Source organism: Bactrocera oleae, chromosome 3 (assembly GCF_042242935.1).
Source record: "Bactrocera oleae isolate idBacOlea1 chromosome 3, idBacOlea1, whole genome shotgun sequence".
In the NCBI taxonomy this organism is placed as follows: domain Eukaryota; kingdom Metazoa; phylum Arthropoda; class Insecta; order Diptera; family Tephritidae; genus Bactrocera; species Bactrocera oleae.
The window spans coordinates 7245471-7261642 of record NC_091537.1 but is presented as its reverse complement, the minus strand read 5'-3'; the positions used below and the strand labels follow the sequence as shown (position 1 = coordinate 7261642).

General features: G+C 33.9%; 5 protein-coding genes across 7 annotated transcripts; 3 read left to right on the top strand and 2 right to left on the bottom strand.

Moving 5' to 3' along the window:
- The first annotated feature begins 299 nt into the window (after positions 1 to 299).
- Charon (charon) lies at positions 300 to 2509 on the top strand. 2 transcript variants are annotated; one of them, XM_014231879.3, is made up of 7 exons: positions 323 to 341; positions 440 to 477; positions 554 to 1208; positions 1271 to 1458; positions 1515 to 1632; positions 1721 to 2219; positions 2279 to 2509. In XM_014231879.3, exons 3-7 carry the CDS (start codon positions 576 to 578, stop codon positions 2437 to 2439), a joined length of 1599 nt encoding a protein of 532 aa, XP_014087354.2. In that variant the 5' UTR covers positions 323 to 341; positions 440 to 477; positions 554 to 575; the 3' UTR covers positions 2440 to 2509. The 2 variants fall into 2 exon arrangements, with proteins under 2 accessions (XP_014087355.2, XP_014087354.2); XM_014231880.3 differs by having other exon boundaries at positions 300 to 477; positions 2271 to 2509.
- Positions 2457 to 3122, bottom strand: LOC106615601 (zinc finger matrin-type protein 5). The gene is made up of 3 exons (XM_014231884.3): positions 2980 to 3122; positions 2786 to 2923; positions 2457 to 2724 (listed from the first exon to the last, which is right to left on the bottom strand). Exons 1-3 carry the CDS (start codon positions 3107 to 3109, stop codon positions 2531 to 2533), a joined length of 462 nt encoding a protein of 153 aa, XP_014087359.2. The 5' UTR covers positions 3110 to 3122; the 3' UTR covers positions 2457 to 2530.
- A 436-nt stretch (positions 3123 to 3558) lies between these two features.
- On the top strand, positions 3559 to 8067 carry LOC106615600 (transmembrane protein 222). The gene is made up of 2 exons (XM_070107385.1): positions 3559 to 5550; positions 7738 to 8067. Exon 1 carries the CDS (start codon positions 3697 to 3699, stop codon positions 4288 to 4290), a length of 594 nt encoding a protein of 197 aa, XP_069963486.1. The 5' UTR covers positions 3559 to 3696; the 3' UTR covers positions 4291 to 5550; positions 7738 to 8067.
- On the bottom strand, positions 4593 to 5205 carry Ssb-c31a (single stranded-binding protein c31A). Its single transcript, XM_014231885.3, has 2 exons — positions 5054 to 5205; positions 4593 to 4990 (listed from the first exon to the last, which is right to left on the bottom strand). Exons 1-2 carry the CDS (start codon positions 5111 to 5113, stop codon positions 4700 to 4702), a joined length of 351 nt encoding a protein of 116 aa, XP_014087360.2. The 5' UTR covers positions 5114 to 5205; the 3' UTR covers positions 4593 to 4699.
- Ube4B (Ubiquitination factor E4B) lies at positions 7914 to 15011 on the top strand. 2 transcript variants are annotated; one of them, XM_036358888.2, is made up of 12 exons: positions 7914 to 8053; positions 8134 to 8227; positions 8287 to 8425; positions 8479 to 9399; positions 9468 to 10180; positions 10283 to 10854; positions 11295 to 11691; positions 11776 to 11888; positions 11977 to 12154; positions 12221 to 12367; positions 13617 to 13959; positions 14048 to 15011. In XM_036358888.2, exons 2-12 carry the CDS (start codon positions 8174 to 8176, stop codon positions 14344 to 14346), a joined length of 3876 nt encoding a protein of 1291 aa, XP_036214781.2. In that variant the 5' UTR covers positions 7914 to 8053; positions 8134 to 8173; the 3' UTR covers positions 14347 to 15011. The 2 variants fall into 2 exon arrangements, with proteins under 2 accessions (XP_036214781.2, XP_036214779.2); XM_036358886.2 differs by having other exon boundaries at positions 7916 to 8067.
- The last annotated feature ends 1161 nt before the right edge of the window (positions 15012 to 16172 follow it).

Below are 16172 nucleotides of genomic sequence, written 5' to 3'. Positions count from 1 at the left end.
CTAAAGTTGTACTAAAATTTGTTTTCTTTGTTTGTTAAAGTTCCGCGGTTCCATTTCAAAACGTTTCTTATAAAATCATTTTTTTATAAAAGGCATTACTCTCAGGACACAACTGAAATAAGTCCCGCATGAGTACCTTAACGCAACTACAAAAATTTTCAATGGGCCACTAATTTGTGTTTACAAATTTATTTTAGCTACGAAAGTATATTAAATCTGGTAAGTTCATTGTATTTTTGTTGTTTTTATGTCAAAATTTGAGGGGGTTTCCTCTTTAAAAATGATGGTATTAACTAAAAAGACATGTGTGATATATATTCAAAACATCATAAGATTTTCACGTAATATTATATTATATATTGTTGTTATGTAGTAGAAAAAAGTAACAATGAATTAAAAATCGAAAACTGTTAATATATAGATTGATTTTTATAATTAGATTTAGAACTTGGTATATTGCTTGGATTTTATAAAAAGGTATTTCCCCAAATAGTACTCTTATAGTCGATAATACTACTTAATTATTTTTATGTGCTGTAAATTGCCATTAAAGTGTTTGTGGCGGGTGCACTAACATGAAGAAGGTCATTTTAACAAAAAGCAATAGTAAAACAGTTACAACTGCGTTCAAGATAACCAGCCCTGATAACGCCAAATCTAAGTTGGCCTATGCGGAGTTATTTCGTGTAGTACTTCAAATACCTGAAAAAGATGTACAACTTCGTATTTTGGAAGCAGTTAATGGAAAATCATCGAGCTCACAGATTGTACACGCCTTGTGCCCGAATTGTAAAAAGACATTTGGTAACAGTGCTGACTCCTTCAAGGAAAAAGCCACACAGACGGATATTACCGAAAGAGTTACACATTCAACAAATGAAGCAATTAAAGTAATAACACTACCACTTCAGTCGTCGCAGAATTCTTTACATCCAAGCAATGGTGATGACAGTCGAGATGGAAACTCACCAGCTTTACAAAGAACAGTAATTTCTACAACAATAACACGAAATCTTACGATAGCACAACAGTCGGTGGAGCCGAAGTCTAGAGGAGATCAAACGTCTAAAGTTAATGATTCAATAAATGCACCAGTGAAAAGGAAACGGAAACGAAAAGTATGTCTCCCACAAGTGGTAAAAAGGTCACATGCCCAAATGGCACACACTCAACTACAACCCAAGCTAAAGGCTAGAAAAATTGAAAAAGTATTTCTTTTTGCATATATTACATATGTATGCGTATGTTTAAGATATGTACCTATTTATAGACCCCAAACATAGATCAAGCGCCAACAAATGATTTAAATCGAAGTGACTCGATAATATCCATTACTTCTGAATTTTTAAACGGAATCAGTTTTGAATCGCCAGAGCCACATAAAACAAAAGAAGAGCACATCATTCGCAAAATGGCTGAAGAATTTATAGATGCAGACATACGTAGAGATGGATTGCTGTAAGCTTTTATTTAATAAACTAAGAGTATTACTTAACATCTTGAATTTTGTATAGCGCCATACACCGCACCATAATTGAAAACGACTTGGATGCCTTACGGAGGCAAATATTCGTTTGGAGGAAAATTAGAAAAGTGGAAGATCTTAACACCTTACTTACGGACGATGACGAAGTAGGTTTAACAAATTGATGTATCACAGAGTAAAAAATAGCACAGGTCTTATTAATTTTTCTACTTACCACTTACTATTATCTTTCAGAACTGCCTCCAGCTAGCAATCGTTCAAGATTGCTACCCGAAAATAATCAATGTGCTATTAAATGAGGGTTTGAACACAAATGAAATCGATGACCACTCCAACACCTCCATTCATTTAGCTGTACTCAACGAAATCGAAGATAACTCTTTACGTTTGCTAATGGAAAAGATAGATCTAAAACTATTATTACACTTAAATGATGATGGATACACTCCCCTGCATATGGTTGTGCGTGCCAATAGTTACATACGCGCAGAAATCATTCTAAATGCACTAGATGAACGCCTTTCAGGAAAACCTTCATTTACTCGAAATTTTACCTCAACATCATCCGAAAATGAATTTAGTAAATATTACGAAGACGTTTGTAAGAAATTGGAACAAAAATATAGCAATACAACGAGAAATGCACAACCGAAGTTGAAGAAGAAATTTTTGGAGATGGGCGATCGGAAAAGTGGAAATACAGCGTTATTTTTTGCAATTGAAAATAAATTAGGTAAAGTTAAAACGTTGGTGCTTACTGTAAGTGAGTTCCATTAATATTCAGTTTTGCAGAGCATTTTGTGTTCTTCTTATTGGCGCATCTCACTGATCCTCGTGTTATGAATTTTAGCGGTCAAGACGCAAAATCGTATTACTCGGAATTTGGCAAAATGCTGCAATTAAGTTTAAAAGTGGATAATGCCATGGAAAGTGTGGTGACAATACTGGGGTAAAGCTATCGATATTAGAAATTTTGTATTGCTATAGTAATTTATTATTGAAAAATTGCAAGAATCTAAACTATTTGACAATGGTTTTTTTTTTTTAACCCCATTCGAGTTTCAGGCAATCATCATTGAATCGATCAAAGTTTATAGGTCTCAGTGATTCTGGTAAGCGTTTGATATTCATTAATTTATAACTTTTTTCACTATTTCTATGCCATGGAAGCATCCATTTTTTGTCATTTTTCAGTTTGCCAATAACTTTAGGCCTTTGAAATTTTTCCAAACGTTTTACTAAAAATACATAATGAATAATTATTTTAAAAGATGAATTCATTTTAAATTTGCAACGAACCTATTTTACGCAACTGCTCTAACTGCTCTTTATTGTAATGCGTCGACTTGCACATTAAATCGAATTTGCAATATCTGCCGCTTAAGTAACGCGTGCAAGGCTCCTTATTGACTTCCTGTTCCAGCACTTTTCTAGGGTCTATTAATTATATTATGGTTAATAGTTTAGTGTAACCTGTTTATATGCGCACTCACCTTCGAATCGTCTCATATAACGTAATTTTGCCATATTATGAGTTAAACCTGAGTTGTGCGTTTTGCGCACATTTACGTCATTCTTGAGAAAACAGCAGCAATAGTCGCAATAGTAACTTTTACCACCCATTTAATTTGTTATTTTTTAATACAATAAAACAACAACAAATATCAATAATTCCAGAAATTTAATATTCTTGACCAAAGAATTATTTTTGTTTACAAACTCCCAATGACATTTTTGAAATTCATTCACAACATGTATAAGCATTCACAGTCGATCGGTTTACTTTTGTAATTGAAAAACATTCCAGACTAAATTGATATACATATATAAGTTAAATTTCCAAAGTTATGCCCTTAAATCTCAACTTTTAATTAAAATAACAAAAACTTTATTTTAAATAGTTTTGACTACTTTTAATTAAACAATTTTATGTTTTCAAGTACATGCATTGGTATTAGTTTATTCAAGTTTACAACATGGTTGATTGTACCCATTATCGGGCAATCACTTTCGCAACTTGTAATGACTAAGTATGGCAACATTGCTGGGATATTATCAGTGTTGCATACCCTTATATATATTTCATAGTCCGCATATGCAAATGTTTATTTTTTTACAGCTTATCATATAAAAAGTACACAAATGAGTTTACACACGAAAAGTCGTTCAAAGAGTTCAATTTAAAAAATAAAATTGTTTCAAAAGCGTAAATGACTAGCGCCAGTTCTGAAAACATTGGACAATCCCCATCTTCTGGAGCAACAGGAGAAGCTGTTAATGTTGCAATGGATGATCAATCAGAGCGACTCGTCCTACCTCCAATAAATTTTGAAAACGATCGTTTTCCTTACTGCATCGTTTGGACTCCGATACCTGTTCTCACTTGGTTGTTACCTATGATAGGTCATATGGGAATATGTACATCCACAGGTATCATACGTGATTTTGCGGGACCCTATTATGTATCCGAGGACAAAATGGGCTTTGGAAGACCGACAAGATATCTGCGTTTGAGTCCAAAAAATGTTGCAGGTGGACCTGCTGAATGGGATGAAGCTGTAGCTAAAGCTTCAATATTATATGGAACCCGTATGCATAATCTCTTTTGTGACAATTGTCATTCACATGTAGCCACTGCCTTATGTGGCATGCGCTACAATAGACAAACCAGTTGGAATATGGTAGTGCTATGCCTTTGGATATTTGTTTGTGGCAGATATGTTGGTTTCGGGGGTTTTATTAAAACATGGCTACCGTTTGTAATTTTCGTATCGTTATGTTCGTTCCTGGCAGTATACCTTTAAGTTTATTCAAAAGGACCTCGTTCGTAAACATTGGTTAAGCTAAAGAATTTGTGTGCATATATAATTATGTAACAAAATATTAAAAGCGAATGTTAAACTGTGCAATGCTTTGATAAATAAAATATAGTTATAGTATTTTTTTTGTGATTAATATATGCAAGATTAATAGAGATAAGATGTATAGCACTTTGTCCAGGTGTTCAGTTATCTGTGAGTTTGTTGTTTGGTTATAAAATTGATAATTTCAAAGGAAATAGCATCTGAAACTCATTTGCTAAATGCTAAAAGTAATATATGCTCTCTTATCAATGTCTAATTGAAACGATGTTTTTTTGATTATATTATTTTATACACATACATATAAAAATTAATAAATACAATTTTACTGGTGATCGATTAATGTGATTGGTTAATCGCCCAAAGCTTTATTCACCTCAGGAGCTAGTTCCAGCAATTTTTTCCATTGATGGGGATACAGAGATATTCCTTTTTTACCGGGCAAGATTTCACCATTTTTCTCGTAAAACTCTCGAATGTCCACCATTTTACGTCCTTTAAACTCATTTATACACACCTGACGCAATTTTTCAATTGTCCAAGGCCCATTTGGGTTTCCTGAGCTATTAGCATCTTTATTGCTGGATCCACTACCAGTCTTATCAGAACTTACTTTGGATTTTTTAACCGGTGGTACATTTCTCTGTGAGGCAAGAATAATTATTTATTTCTTAAAGTATTTATTTATTTCCAACTTTATGCTTACGTCGTCTGGTCCAGAATCACTGCTAGATGAACTGCTAGTTCTTTTCTTCGTTTTAGGCATTTTACGAAACTTTTATAAAATGAGAATTAATATTTTCTTTAATGACGATAAATAAATTCACGCGGGATAAAGCCCTTTCGGCAAGCTGCTAAAGTGAAATATACAGTGTTGCCTGTTTTTTAATTTTTTTTCCGCAGACATTAGTAAGCAAATAAATTTATAACGTATTGTATATATTAATACATATTGTTAATTAAAACGTACTAAAGTTCAAGGAATTGGGCTACTATGTAAAAAGCAAGTTTTAATTATTTTAAACATTTTATTTCAGTCGTTATTGAACACTAAAATAAGTTAACGAAGCAGTTCAAGATTTTGTTGAAAACTGGAAATAATGAATTCGCCGCAAATAAACCACATATGATGGATTTCACCAGTCATTCATGCTCAAAGTTGCCAATTCTACAATTGCAAATAATAACAACATATTTTTTATGGTAAATTGTAAAAATTCAACAAAAAATTACATAGTTTGAAGTATTAACACTTTGAGTAATATGCTGGATCTGATACCTCGCAAAATCAATTAAACTTATTAATTCCATAGTGAATAATATTCTCGATTAGTGCAGAGGCATACAGTTTTAATGAAAAGTTTTAACGTTATAAGCGCTTGGCACCTCTACTAATCCACGTCCAATTGTTCATTTGTACTGCGACATTTTGCGTTCAGTCAGTGAAGTGGTGAAGTGCAAGATTACGCGACATAAAAAATAGGAAAAATTAAACAAATTTTATATTATACAAATCAAACTCAATTGCCCTTTTTGTAAAGGACAAAAGCTAGTAACAAACTCTTGGGGAAAAATTGTGAGATTTGCTAATTAAAAGACATAAGACACCAGCGAAAAAAGAAAAATACGTGTACATCATAAGTATTGACTCGAAATCGTTCGGTTCAATGCACACTCATATTGTACAGATTTAACAGTAAAAAACGAAAAAGGTACATAAGACTGGAAATATAAATAATAATTATTTTTATGTTGTTCTGCTTAAATTATCAATTTGCTTTAGCGTGGAAAAGTTCGCGGAATAAAGTACTATAAAAGAAAACAAAGAAAGGGAAAGTGCATGAAAGGACATATAACTTTTTGTAAGTGATTTCTCTATAAAGTAATGACAACTGAGGTGAGAAAAGTAGTGTATAATAACGATAGAAAAGAGGGTGAGTGCGCGGAAAAAATAACTAGTGCTGCTAATTAACGGAAAATGTTTTGACTGCTGTGAAAACTTTTGTGAAAAAAAACACAAAATAACCATATACATATGTTATATATGCATACGAAAATTGAGAAACAGTATTTTAAAACACGGTTTTGTGCCTGTAATAACTTTTTTTGGAATGTTTACGTAAACTTTTATTAATTTTTAACCAAAACGCTTCCAAGAGCCGTCGCAAGATTTTAATGACAAAGAACAAATTATACGATAGCAATTTCAACAAATTTCTATTGCGTAGTTGCACATATGTACATAATTTATGTATGCATATATAAATAATATGTATATACATCCGTATATGCAAATTTTTATTCAGCTTGTATACAAAATTAGAACAATTTTGGTTACTGATTGGATGACACATATTGCGTTTATATTTTTCTTATCAGATTTCAGTAGTCAATGGTCTGTCACTTTTCCAAATTTTGTAGCATGTTGGCTTACACATATAATTTTCTTTTGACGCTCTATTTGTATATTAGCAATACTTGTCGTTGTTCTAAAAACAAGTATCCATCCCCTTTGATTTTACGTTAATAGATTAAAATGTTCGATTTTAGGTGCATGTGACACGCCTATTATCAGCCTCTTTTAAATCTTTATAAAAACCTTGATGCTGTACTTGACCGTCTATGGCTTATCTAGAGCCAGGAGTTCGTTTTTTCACAGCTGATATGGCTGTGTTAGTATTTTAGTAAATTCATGTATTGGTACACTTTAGGTAAATGGTCATAAAATATATACAGTTTACAAAGAATTATGTAGATGGATGAGATTGCGTTTTTATGTCTTTCACCAGGCAGTTCACATTCGTCGTAATTGTATTTACATTAAATATTCATGTGCCTATATTTATTTATATTTCAAGCGCCACTACCACAGGGTGGTCTTAGCATTAATGCTCATCATTTTTATCGATTTCTAAAAATAGTATTTGCAAAAAAAGTGCAGTGTAAGCATTGAATGACAAAGATAAATATTGAGTTTATTTTGTATTGGTAATTCCTTGTGTTACTGCGATTTCTAATATGTGTTGAGCAGAAATGCTTAAACACAACAAATAAATATATGGCATGTATATAAATTATTGGAACATATGCAAGATATACAATATAAATGAAATATACAAGCCTTCACTCAGCACTAACTTCCATGCATTGTATGCACTTAAATCACTTATAGTAGTGTACATAAAATATTAAAATAAAAATATATTTTTGCAATACCTAATTATCTACGTAATATATTAAATAGGATAATAGATTATAAATTTATAAACCGTTAGTTTTTTTTAAGTGCCCGCAAACGTTTTGTTAACATTTGTACTTAGAATGACATTTGGCCTTTGCCAAGAGTTAACATATACTAAACATTTACCATATACTCATATATCTCCACAGTTCGTTCACCCACAAAACGCAGCAACGAAGTCGGCAGTCATCATTTCAACCTCCACCTTCATATATCTGAACGCATCATAACACATTCGTGAAATAAAATAACGCCAACGAAAAAATAGCAACAATATAGTAGAGAGCTTTGGTCACTTTATACTTTTCATGTGAAATTTCCTCAGCCAAAGAATTTTTACATAAAGACATTTTATTGGTGCTGAAGCAGTAGAGCAATTGCAACGCATTACCTTGACGGTGACAGCACTAAGAGAATAGGAAAGTCGGTGAAGAAAGAAGAAGCTGCTCTTTTGTTAACTAAAAAGTAAATAAATATATGTATGTATATATAAATATTTCGCAAAAATAATATAAAACTAAAATAAAATTTATTTACGCATATAGAAAGAAAAGAAGGGGAACTGAATAACGGCATTTATTTGGCATGTCATCTGCTGAGGAGCAAAACACAAAGATGAATGAATTAACGCCGGAAGAGGTAAAGTGCAAATAGTTTTTTGACATATACATATAAAAAATAATAAATTAATTCCACAGATACGCGCCCGACGATTGCGTACCTTAGCGGCAAGTAATTCGTCAAAAGTAATATCACCAATTAGTAATACACCTACAACGGCTGAAAGAAGCTCAAGTAGTACAACAACGCCAGCAGCAACGGACGATAATGAAAAAGGTTTGTGCTATTTAATCGTAAAAACTATTAACATTAATTAATTGCCCATTTAGAACTACGTACTCCTAATTATGCTGCAAAGGAGTCTCGGCTGTTACGCACCAATCTAGTAGCACCGTCGAAAATACAACCAGAAAATGTGCTGCCGATTGGAGAAAGCACTAAAATGGACGTTGACGTCGAAATGAACTCGCTGAATACTACGCCTACCCAGCATATAGATATAACGAAATGCGCCTCCATTCTATCAACTGCCTCATCCACAAGTATGTCCGTACTCACACCACCAACTGATAGTATTATTAAATCAGAAAACGGCAATCATGATAGCAAAAAATGCATTGACAACCAATTAGAACAAATGGAAACAACTGATGTAGATACTGCCGATATGATTGTTGAGCACAAACAACCGGAACAAACGACAGATGAATTCATCGAAGATATGCTTTCGAAAATATTCAATGCTACATGGAATGAATATAGTGTCGGTTCAATGATATGTCCGCAAACGGCTAGTTTTCTTGAACATTATTCACATATGCGCTTTGATTTCGAAACCATTATGCATGATGTTCTCTTAGAGTGTGTACTAAAGTTATTTAAAGAAGAACTCGAAGCACCAGAAGGCGCTGGCAGTAGCGCAAATTCATCTGCCGAATTAGAAGTTGCGTCAGCAAGTGGCACCGTCTCAGCAACGACAACGGTAAGCACGAGTGAGACTAAAGCAACTGTATCTCCAGCGGCAAGCACTTCTACAGCGACAACATCAACGGGTGCGACTTCGAATCCCACATACTCAACGCCAAAAAAGATTAAAAGCGACGACACAGAAGTACAGGAAATACTAGCAAACGCAGCGCCTGGCAGCGCTGGTGGCACGCGATCGTCAATTTTCTTTTCCGAAAATGCAATGACGCGTGGCGGCCGAAGTAGTAGCGCTCGCGAAGACGAGCGACCAGCATCATCACAAGGTGCGACATTTACATTACTTCATATTTTATTACTTTAAATGCAATACAATTTCAATCTTTAAACTCAGCATCAACATCGACTGCCGCCAATTTGGATAATACTATCGGTCCAGTAACACCTTCGACCAGCTTCCATGGCACCATGGTCAGGCAAGAGGTGCTTTTGTATTTGGTGAATTGCCATCGCCTACGACAACAATATACAACAGATAACAACATTACCGGCAGCAATGTACCCATGAATACACAAACAAAAATACAAAATGTATTACAACAAGTACATGATGCTATAATGCGTACTACCATACTCGTGCTCACCGATCGCATTAATGAAAATGCAAATTACATTTTCGATCAATCACCAATGCTGGAAATGCTCTATCAGGGTCGCATACCCGACAGTTTCTTATATGATTTGGTAGCTACGGCGCATAAAACAACTGCGGATTTTCAGCAAATATTTGGTCAACTACTGCGCGGTCTCTTCATTGGCATGCAACGTAACATTTGCACCCCCAACGTCAACACACAACAAATTGATGTTCTAGCTAAATTGGTGGTCATAAAAGTTGGTGCAGCGCGACCGATTTGCGATTTGATTGCAGCACAAGTGAATTTCCTACCATCGATGTGTACGAAGATACCCGGTCGGGAAATAGTCAAATGCAGTTATCTGGGACCGTTTCTCTCCGTATCGTTGTTTGCTGAGGAGAATGTGAAATTTGCCGAAGCACATGGCAAAAGTAATGTTATCGTGTATAGCATGTATCACTTTCGTTGGGTTAGTAAAGCTAAATATTGCTTGCATATTAATGGAATTTAATTTTCGAATTATTTATTTTTTGTTTCTTATTTTGTTTTTTTTTTTTTGCTGTCAAAATAGGAAATGCAATCCATGCGCACATCAATGCATACAGTATTTCATTCGTTGCTTGTAAATGTCAACAGCCGCCCTCGTACACTCGAATACATAAGTAGAGTATTGCGCTACAACGAGCGTCGTGCACAATTCGCTTGCGATGAAAAATTGCTTGCACGCGATGGTTTCGTCATTAATTTAATGAGCGTATTGCAACAACTGTCGGTGAAAATCAAATTGGATCGCATCGATCCGTTATTTCCATTTTATAAAGACACATTGATCTCAATCGAGAATGATACGAAATTGCGTTTTACCGCTGACGAATACAAGCAATTCATAGAACGTGATTTCGCTACAGCCACCCATAATGCCAATTTCCAGACGCAATGTTGGTTCCTTACACTACAAGCTCATCATTTAGGCTATATGCCAGCTATACAACGTTATCGACAGAAGGCGCGCGCTATTAAAGAACTACAAAAACTCATCGATGAAATTGATCGTACCAAATCTCATTGGGAGAATACACCGTATGCGAAAAGGAATAAACAATTTCGAGAACGTTGGCATAAGCAATTCAAAAAGTTGTCCAGGTAATTGACGTTCATCTATCGATGCAGAAGGATTTGTATTAAAAATAGATATATAGCTGTTATACAAACTGAATGATCAAGATGAAGTACTTGTATGGAAACCTTAAGATTTTTATTTGTAAAGACTATTTATTTATTATAGCTTCGATGCAACTGAAGTTAACGTTTTTTCTTGTTTTATTTGAAAAAAAAAAAAATTTATTGAAAGAAGTGGTTTTATTTAAAAAAAAAATTTCATTAAAAAAAAAAAATTTCATTTAAAAAAAAATTTTCATTGAAAAAAAATTTTATTGAAAAAACAAATTTTTAATTTAAAAAAAAAACCAAGTAAAGTTTATTTGACGCTATATTGAAAATATTTTCACTAAACAAATTTCCACTTAAATTCTTATAACTATTTTAAAATATTCTTACAATTTCCATATTTTGTGTACTTTTAGGTCCAAATTGTGCAGTGAACTTTGTCTGCTTGATCCAAAACTTTTGTCCTCTTGCATGTACTTCTATTCGACTGTATGCGAATATCTGCTATATCAGATTGAGGGACGGCCCGTTGAGGGTCCATACATATCGAAGGTGCCGGTGCAACAGTTAAAGCCAACCGATGTACTAGCCGCCCTGCCGGAATGGTATGTGGATGATATTGCCGAATTCATATTGTTCGCCATGCAGCACGCTCTCAATGACATACGGCAGACAATCGATCATTCAATAATCACGTGGCTGTTAACATGCGTTTGTGTGCCCAATCTCATTAAGAATCCTTACGTCACTGCCAAATTAGTTGAAGTGTTATTTGTGTTCTCACTGGGACCACAAAATGCTTTAAGTGCATCTGTAAGTTTAATCAATTATTATTTGTCATCTATTTATAACGTACGCAAAATAATTTGAATTTCTTTTCTATTTTTAAACGAAAAGATGTGGAATCACGAATTAGCACAGACGGTACTTTGCAGCGCGCTTATGAAATTTTACGTTGATATTGAAACGACTGGACAAAGCACTGAATTCTACGATAAATTTACAATTAGGTTTGTGAACACACACGCCACACACACACACACATACACACTAGTGAAATAATTTGATTTATATACTTTTTGTTCTTTATCTTTACAGGTATCATATAAGTCATCTATTTAAATCAATGTGGGAGAATCCTGTGTTGCGGCAGGTTATGATAACTGAATCGAATTCAGGTAAACAATTTGTCAAATTTATAAATATGCTCATGAACGACACCACATTCCTGCTGGACGAATGTTTGGAAAATCTAAAGCGCATACATCAGACCCAGGTACATTTTACACAATTTACAGTTAGTCTTCTATAATAAACTATATTCATTTACATTACTTTTTAGGTATTAATGATGAACGACAGCGCTTGGGCGCAATTGAGCTCTGACCAGCAACAAACTAGATTGTCGCAATTAAATACCGACGAGCGACAGTGTCGCTCGTATTTGACGCTAGCACGCGAGACAGTGGAAATGTTCCATTATTTAACGGTAAGTATCTACATGAAACGTCGAACTGTTTGAAAAATAGTTTAAGAAGCGTTTGGTGAATTTTGCACAGTCATTGCACAACAACAAAAATAATGTGCATCAACATTTTCATGACTTTTGGTGTTGAAATAACCGAAGTAACGGTGTTCTAACGACAGTCGGGTTTACATAAACGGAACGGAACCAAATTTTAATACGAACATGGACTGTCAACTCGGCAGCATTATTCAAAAATATGCGGGGAATATATTCTGCCACTCAAACAACAACAACAAAATAACTGTATATCAGTAGCTAATTCAATATATTCTGACACTCAAACAACAACAACAAAATAACTGTATATCAGTAGCTAACTCGATATAACAAAAATTGGTTCACTCGAAATTAGACTTTATGCCACTGGAACGGATCCAGATGTGTATGTACATATAGTCAAGTACTTCCCACAGTATTATAGTTTTGTGGAGCGTGGGGACTGAATCAAGTAAATCCGTAACGGAAATAAACCTAACATCACAAAGTATGCGCAAAATGCTTGCATACCTTTAGGCGTATTTTTGCAAATTTCAAGTGTAACAAATCAATTGAAGGGCGGGGTGATTTAAAAATAATAATACTTAAGATACAACTTTTTAATGGCGAATATACTTGTAATTGTATCCTTAGGTAGGAAGGATTTACCGGATATGGTCGTGGTGCATACCTCGTTTTCAATCCAACTATCTACTGGATATTATCGTGAAGACTACAATCCTTGCAGCACTGCACCGTTAAATGCCTAAGCGGTCGATAGTAATCAATAGGAGGTCAAAATTATGTGTTTTCTGTTCGCACGAGTGCTAGAAACCCTAAATCCAATTTATACGTTTATCCAAAACTATTAAGAGCGCTCGTTTTCTAAAACTAGAACCACAAAAACCACAAAATGTTAATATATACTGACCAGAACTGGCTTTTCATTAAAAAATTCTCGAAAAAGTTTTATATTAACAACATATCGGCCGAGAGACATTTTTGGGACTTCTCTTGATAAAGTTTAGGGAAGACCACAGCCAGAAACAAAATTACTGCTTAAAACTCATACTACGCATTTAGCACCAAACAAACAATTATTTACACTTTCTATATACACCATACATACATATCTATATATGTATGTGTGAGTACAGCCATTATTGTCGCTATTAAGACGTATGCGGTAGGTATATTGAATTTTTAATTATATATTGTTTTTCATAATTTTCAGAACGACATTAAAGAGCCATTCATGCGCGACGAAATAATCGATCGTCTCAGTTCAATGTTGAATTTCAATCTACAACAATTGTGCGGCCCCAAGTGCAATGATCTGAAAGTGCGCAATCCCACCAAATATGGTTGGGAGCCACGTCGGCTGCTGGGTGAAATTTTCGATATATATCTACATCTAGACTGTGATAGATTCGCGCAGGCATTGGCTGCCGATGAACGTTCGTTTCAAAAGCATCTCTTCGACGATGCCGCCAGTCGCATTGAACGCTTGGGCATACGCTCCACGACTGAGGTGGAAAAGTTCAGAGCATTGATTAGTAAAGCGCATGATATTTATGGTAAATTGGCAATGCTGTTGCATTTCTTTATAACAAATGCGGTTATTTCTTTGCATTTTTGTGTTTATTTTTGCGTTTATTTTTGCAGTTGCTAATCAACTAGCCGAAGATGAGTGTGCCGATGCGCCCGATGAATTCAAAGATCCCCTCATGGATACACTAATGTCCGATCCGGTTATACTGCCATCGGGTACGATTATGGATCGTGCTATAATAACGCGACATTTACTCAACAGCAGTACCGATCCATTCAATCGTCAGACACTAACCGAAGATATGCTCGTGCCAAATAATGAGCTAAAAGAACGAATCGATGCTTGGCGAAAAGAGCAGCGCTTCAAAAGACAGCAGGAGCCGAATGTGCGCGTTAATGATAAGAGCAGCTAAATTGTATTTGTAATTAGTGTGTAGCATGGAACGAACGAGGAATGAGAAATAAGCAGAAAAAAAAACAAAATTCGCTATCGTACGTTGCTGCTGCTGCTGGCTGCCGCTGATACAACAACTAATCTGGTTGTTTGTTGGCGAAGGTTCATGAATCGAATTTTAATTAGTTGTTTAGTGTGTGTGTGCGTGTGTCTGAACAAAAAACAAAAAAAAAACGAAAATGAACAGAATTGTCTTATTTATGATTGCTGCTGCTGCTATTTATTTACCTCAATACAACTTGAGGTACTAAATATTCCATTTCATTTGTTATTTTTGCGCTTGAAAGCAGTTGCGTTTACTCTGCGTCATACATATATGCATTTTTCGTTATAATAATTTTTGTACGATTTATTTTTGTTACAAATGGAGGGAAGCCAACACATAATGCCGCCAAAATAATTATATTTTTGCTTTATTTATTCCATTTTTTTTTTGTGTCTTTGTATCTGTACGAGTAATTATTAGTGGACTAGTGAATATGCTTATTACACAGCTGAAATTTGCAACAACATAATCATTTTTTTATACATACATACTTACGCTATTGAAGGAAAAGGAAAGCACGATGAAATAGTTATAATAAATGTTGGTTCCATATCCGCCCTGCTTCAATAATACAACAACATACATGTATTGTCAATTTATTTGAATATACGTATACACCAACATATAATAATAATTAGCAGAAAAGAAACGCAAACGAAAAAATAGCAAAAAAAAAAATTATGTAAAATTAAAACAAAAAAGGCGTTTGAAAATACGATTTTTTTATGTAAGCATTAGTTTGAAGCTAATAATTAAAATAATAAAAGAACAACATAAATTAATAATTATCAAAAAAAAAAAATAATAATAATATTAAAATATATGCGTAATATACGATGGCCTATATTTGATTTAATACAATTTTTACATATATGAGTACATAAATGCATATATATATATAACTAATATATACATCTATATAAGTACATATATAAAAGCAGAAATTACATAATTACATAAAATAATAGTAATATTAATTGTAAGCTATCTATATTAGCATAAAATGGCGGCGTCATTGCCGCCGTGCATAAAATAAAACCGCAAGTTCTTGAAAGGATGTTCAAAAAAGCATAAAAAACGGATTTTTAAATACATTCTCATTTTCAGCCGCAAATTAGCAAAAAAAGTTATCATGCGCGTCTTAATGAGGAGATGGCTGTTACTAAGTGCGCAAAGTTAACAATTTTTTTTCTTGTGTATCTTCAACAACTACTACTACCAGGCGCGCAAAAATCACCGCATGCGTGAGCTTAACGTTTATATACCAAGTTAAGAGTGTTAAGCGCAAATAGTGTAGCCTACATTTAGGCGCTGACTGTTGACAGCATATAGCATATACGATATCTTACGACGCGTGTTGTTTATATTTTTGTATGTTCAGCAAACGACGAATGATTTTAACATTTTTCGGAAAAATAAGTAAGTAAAAAAGAATATTAAATATTTTCAGATTTTGTAAAAACAAAAATGCAAAATTAAATGAGCTGAAACCACGGATTCTGTGTGGATTGCTTTGAGAACTATAGTATAAATTTAATAAATATAAATATAGCCCTAATAAATATAAATATGGACCTAATAAATATAAATATAGCCTTAATAAATATAAATATAGCCTTAAGAAATATAAATATAGCCCTAATAAATAACCCTTCTTTCAGTATTAGTGTATTAACCCAAATCCTACAATAAAGACAAACAATAGTGATAGATTTTTATGTAAATCTGTTAACTGACCC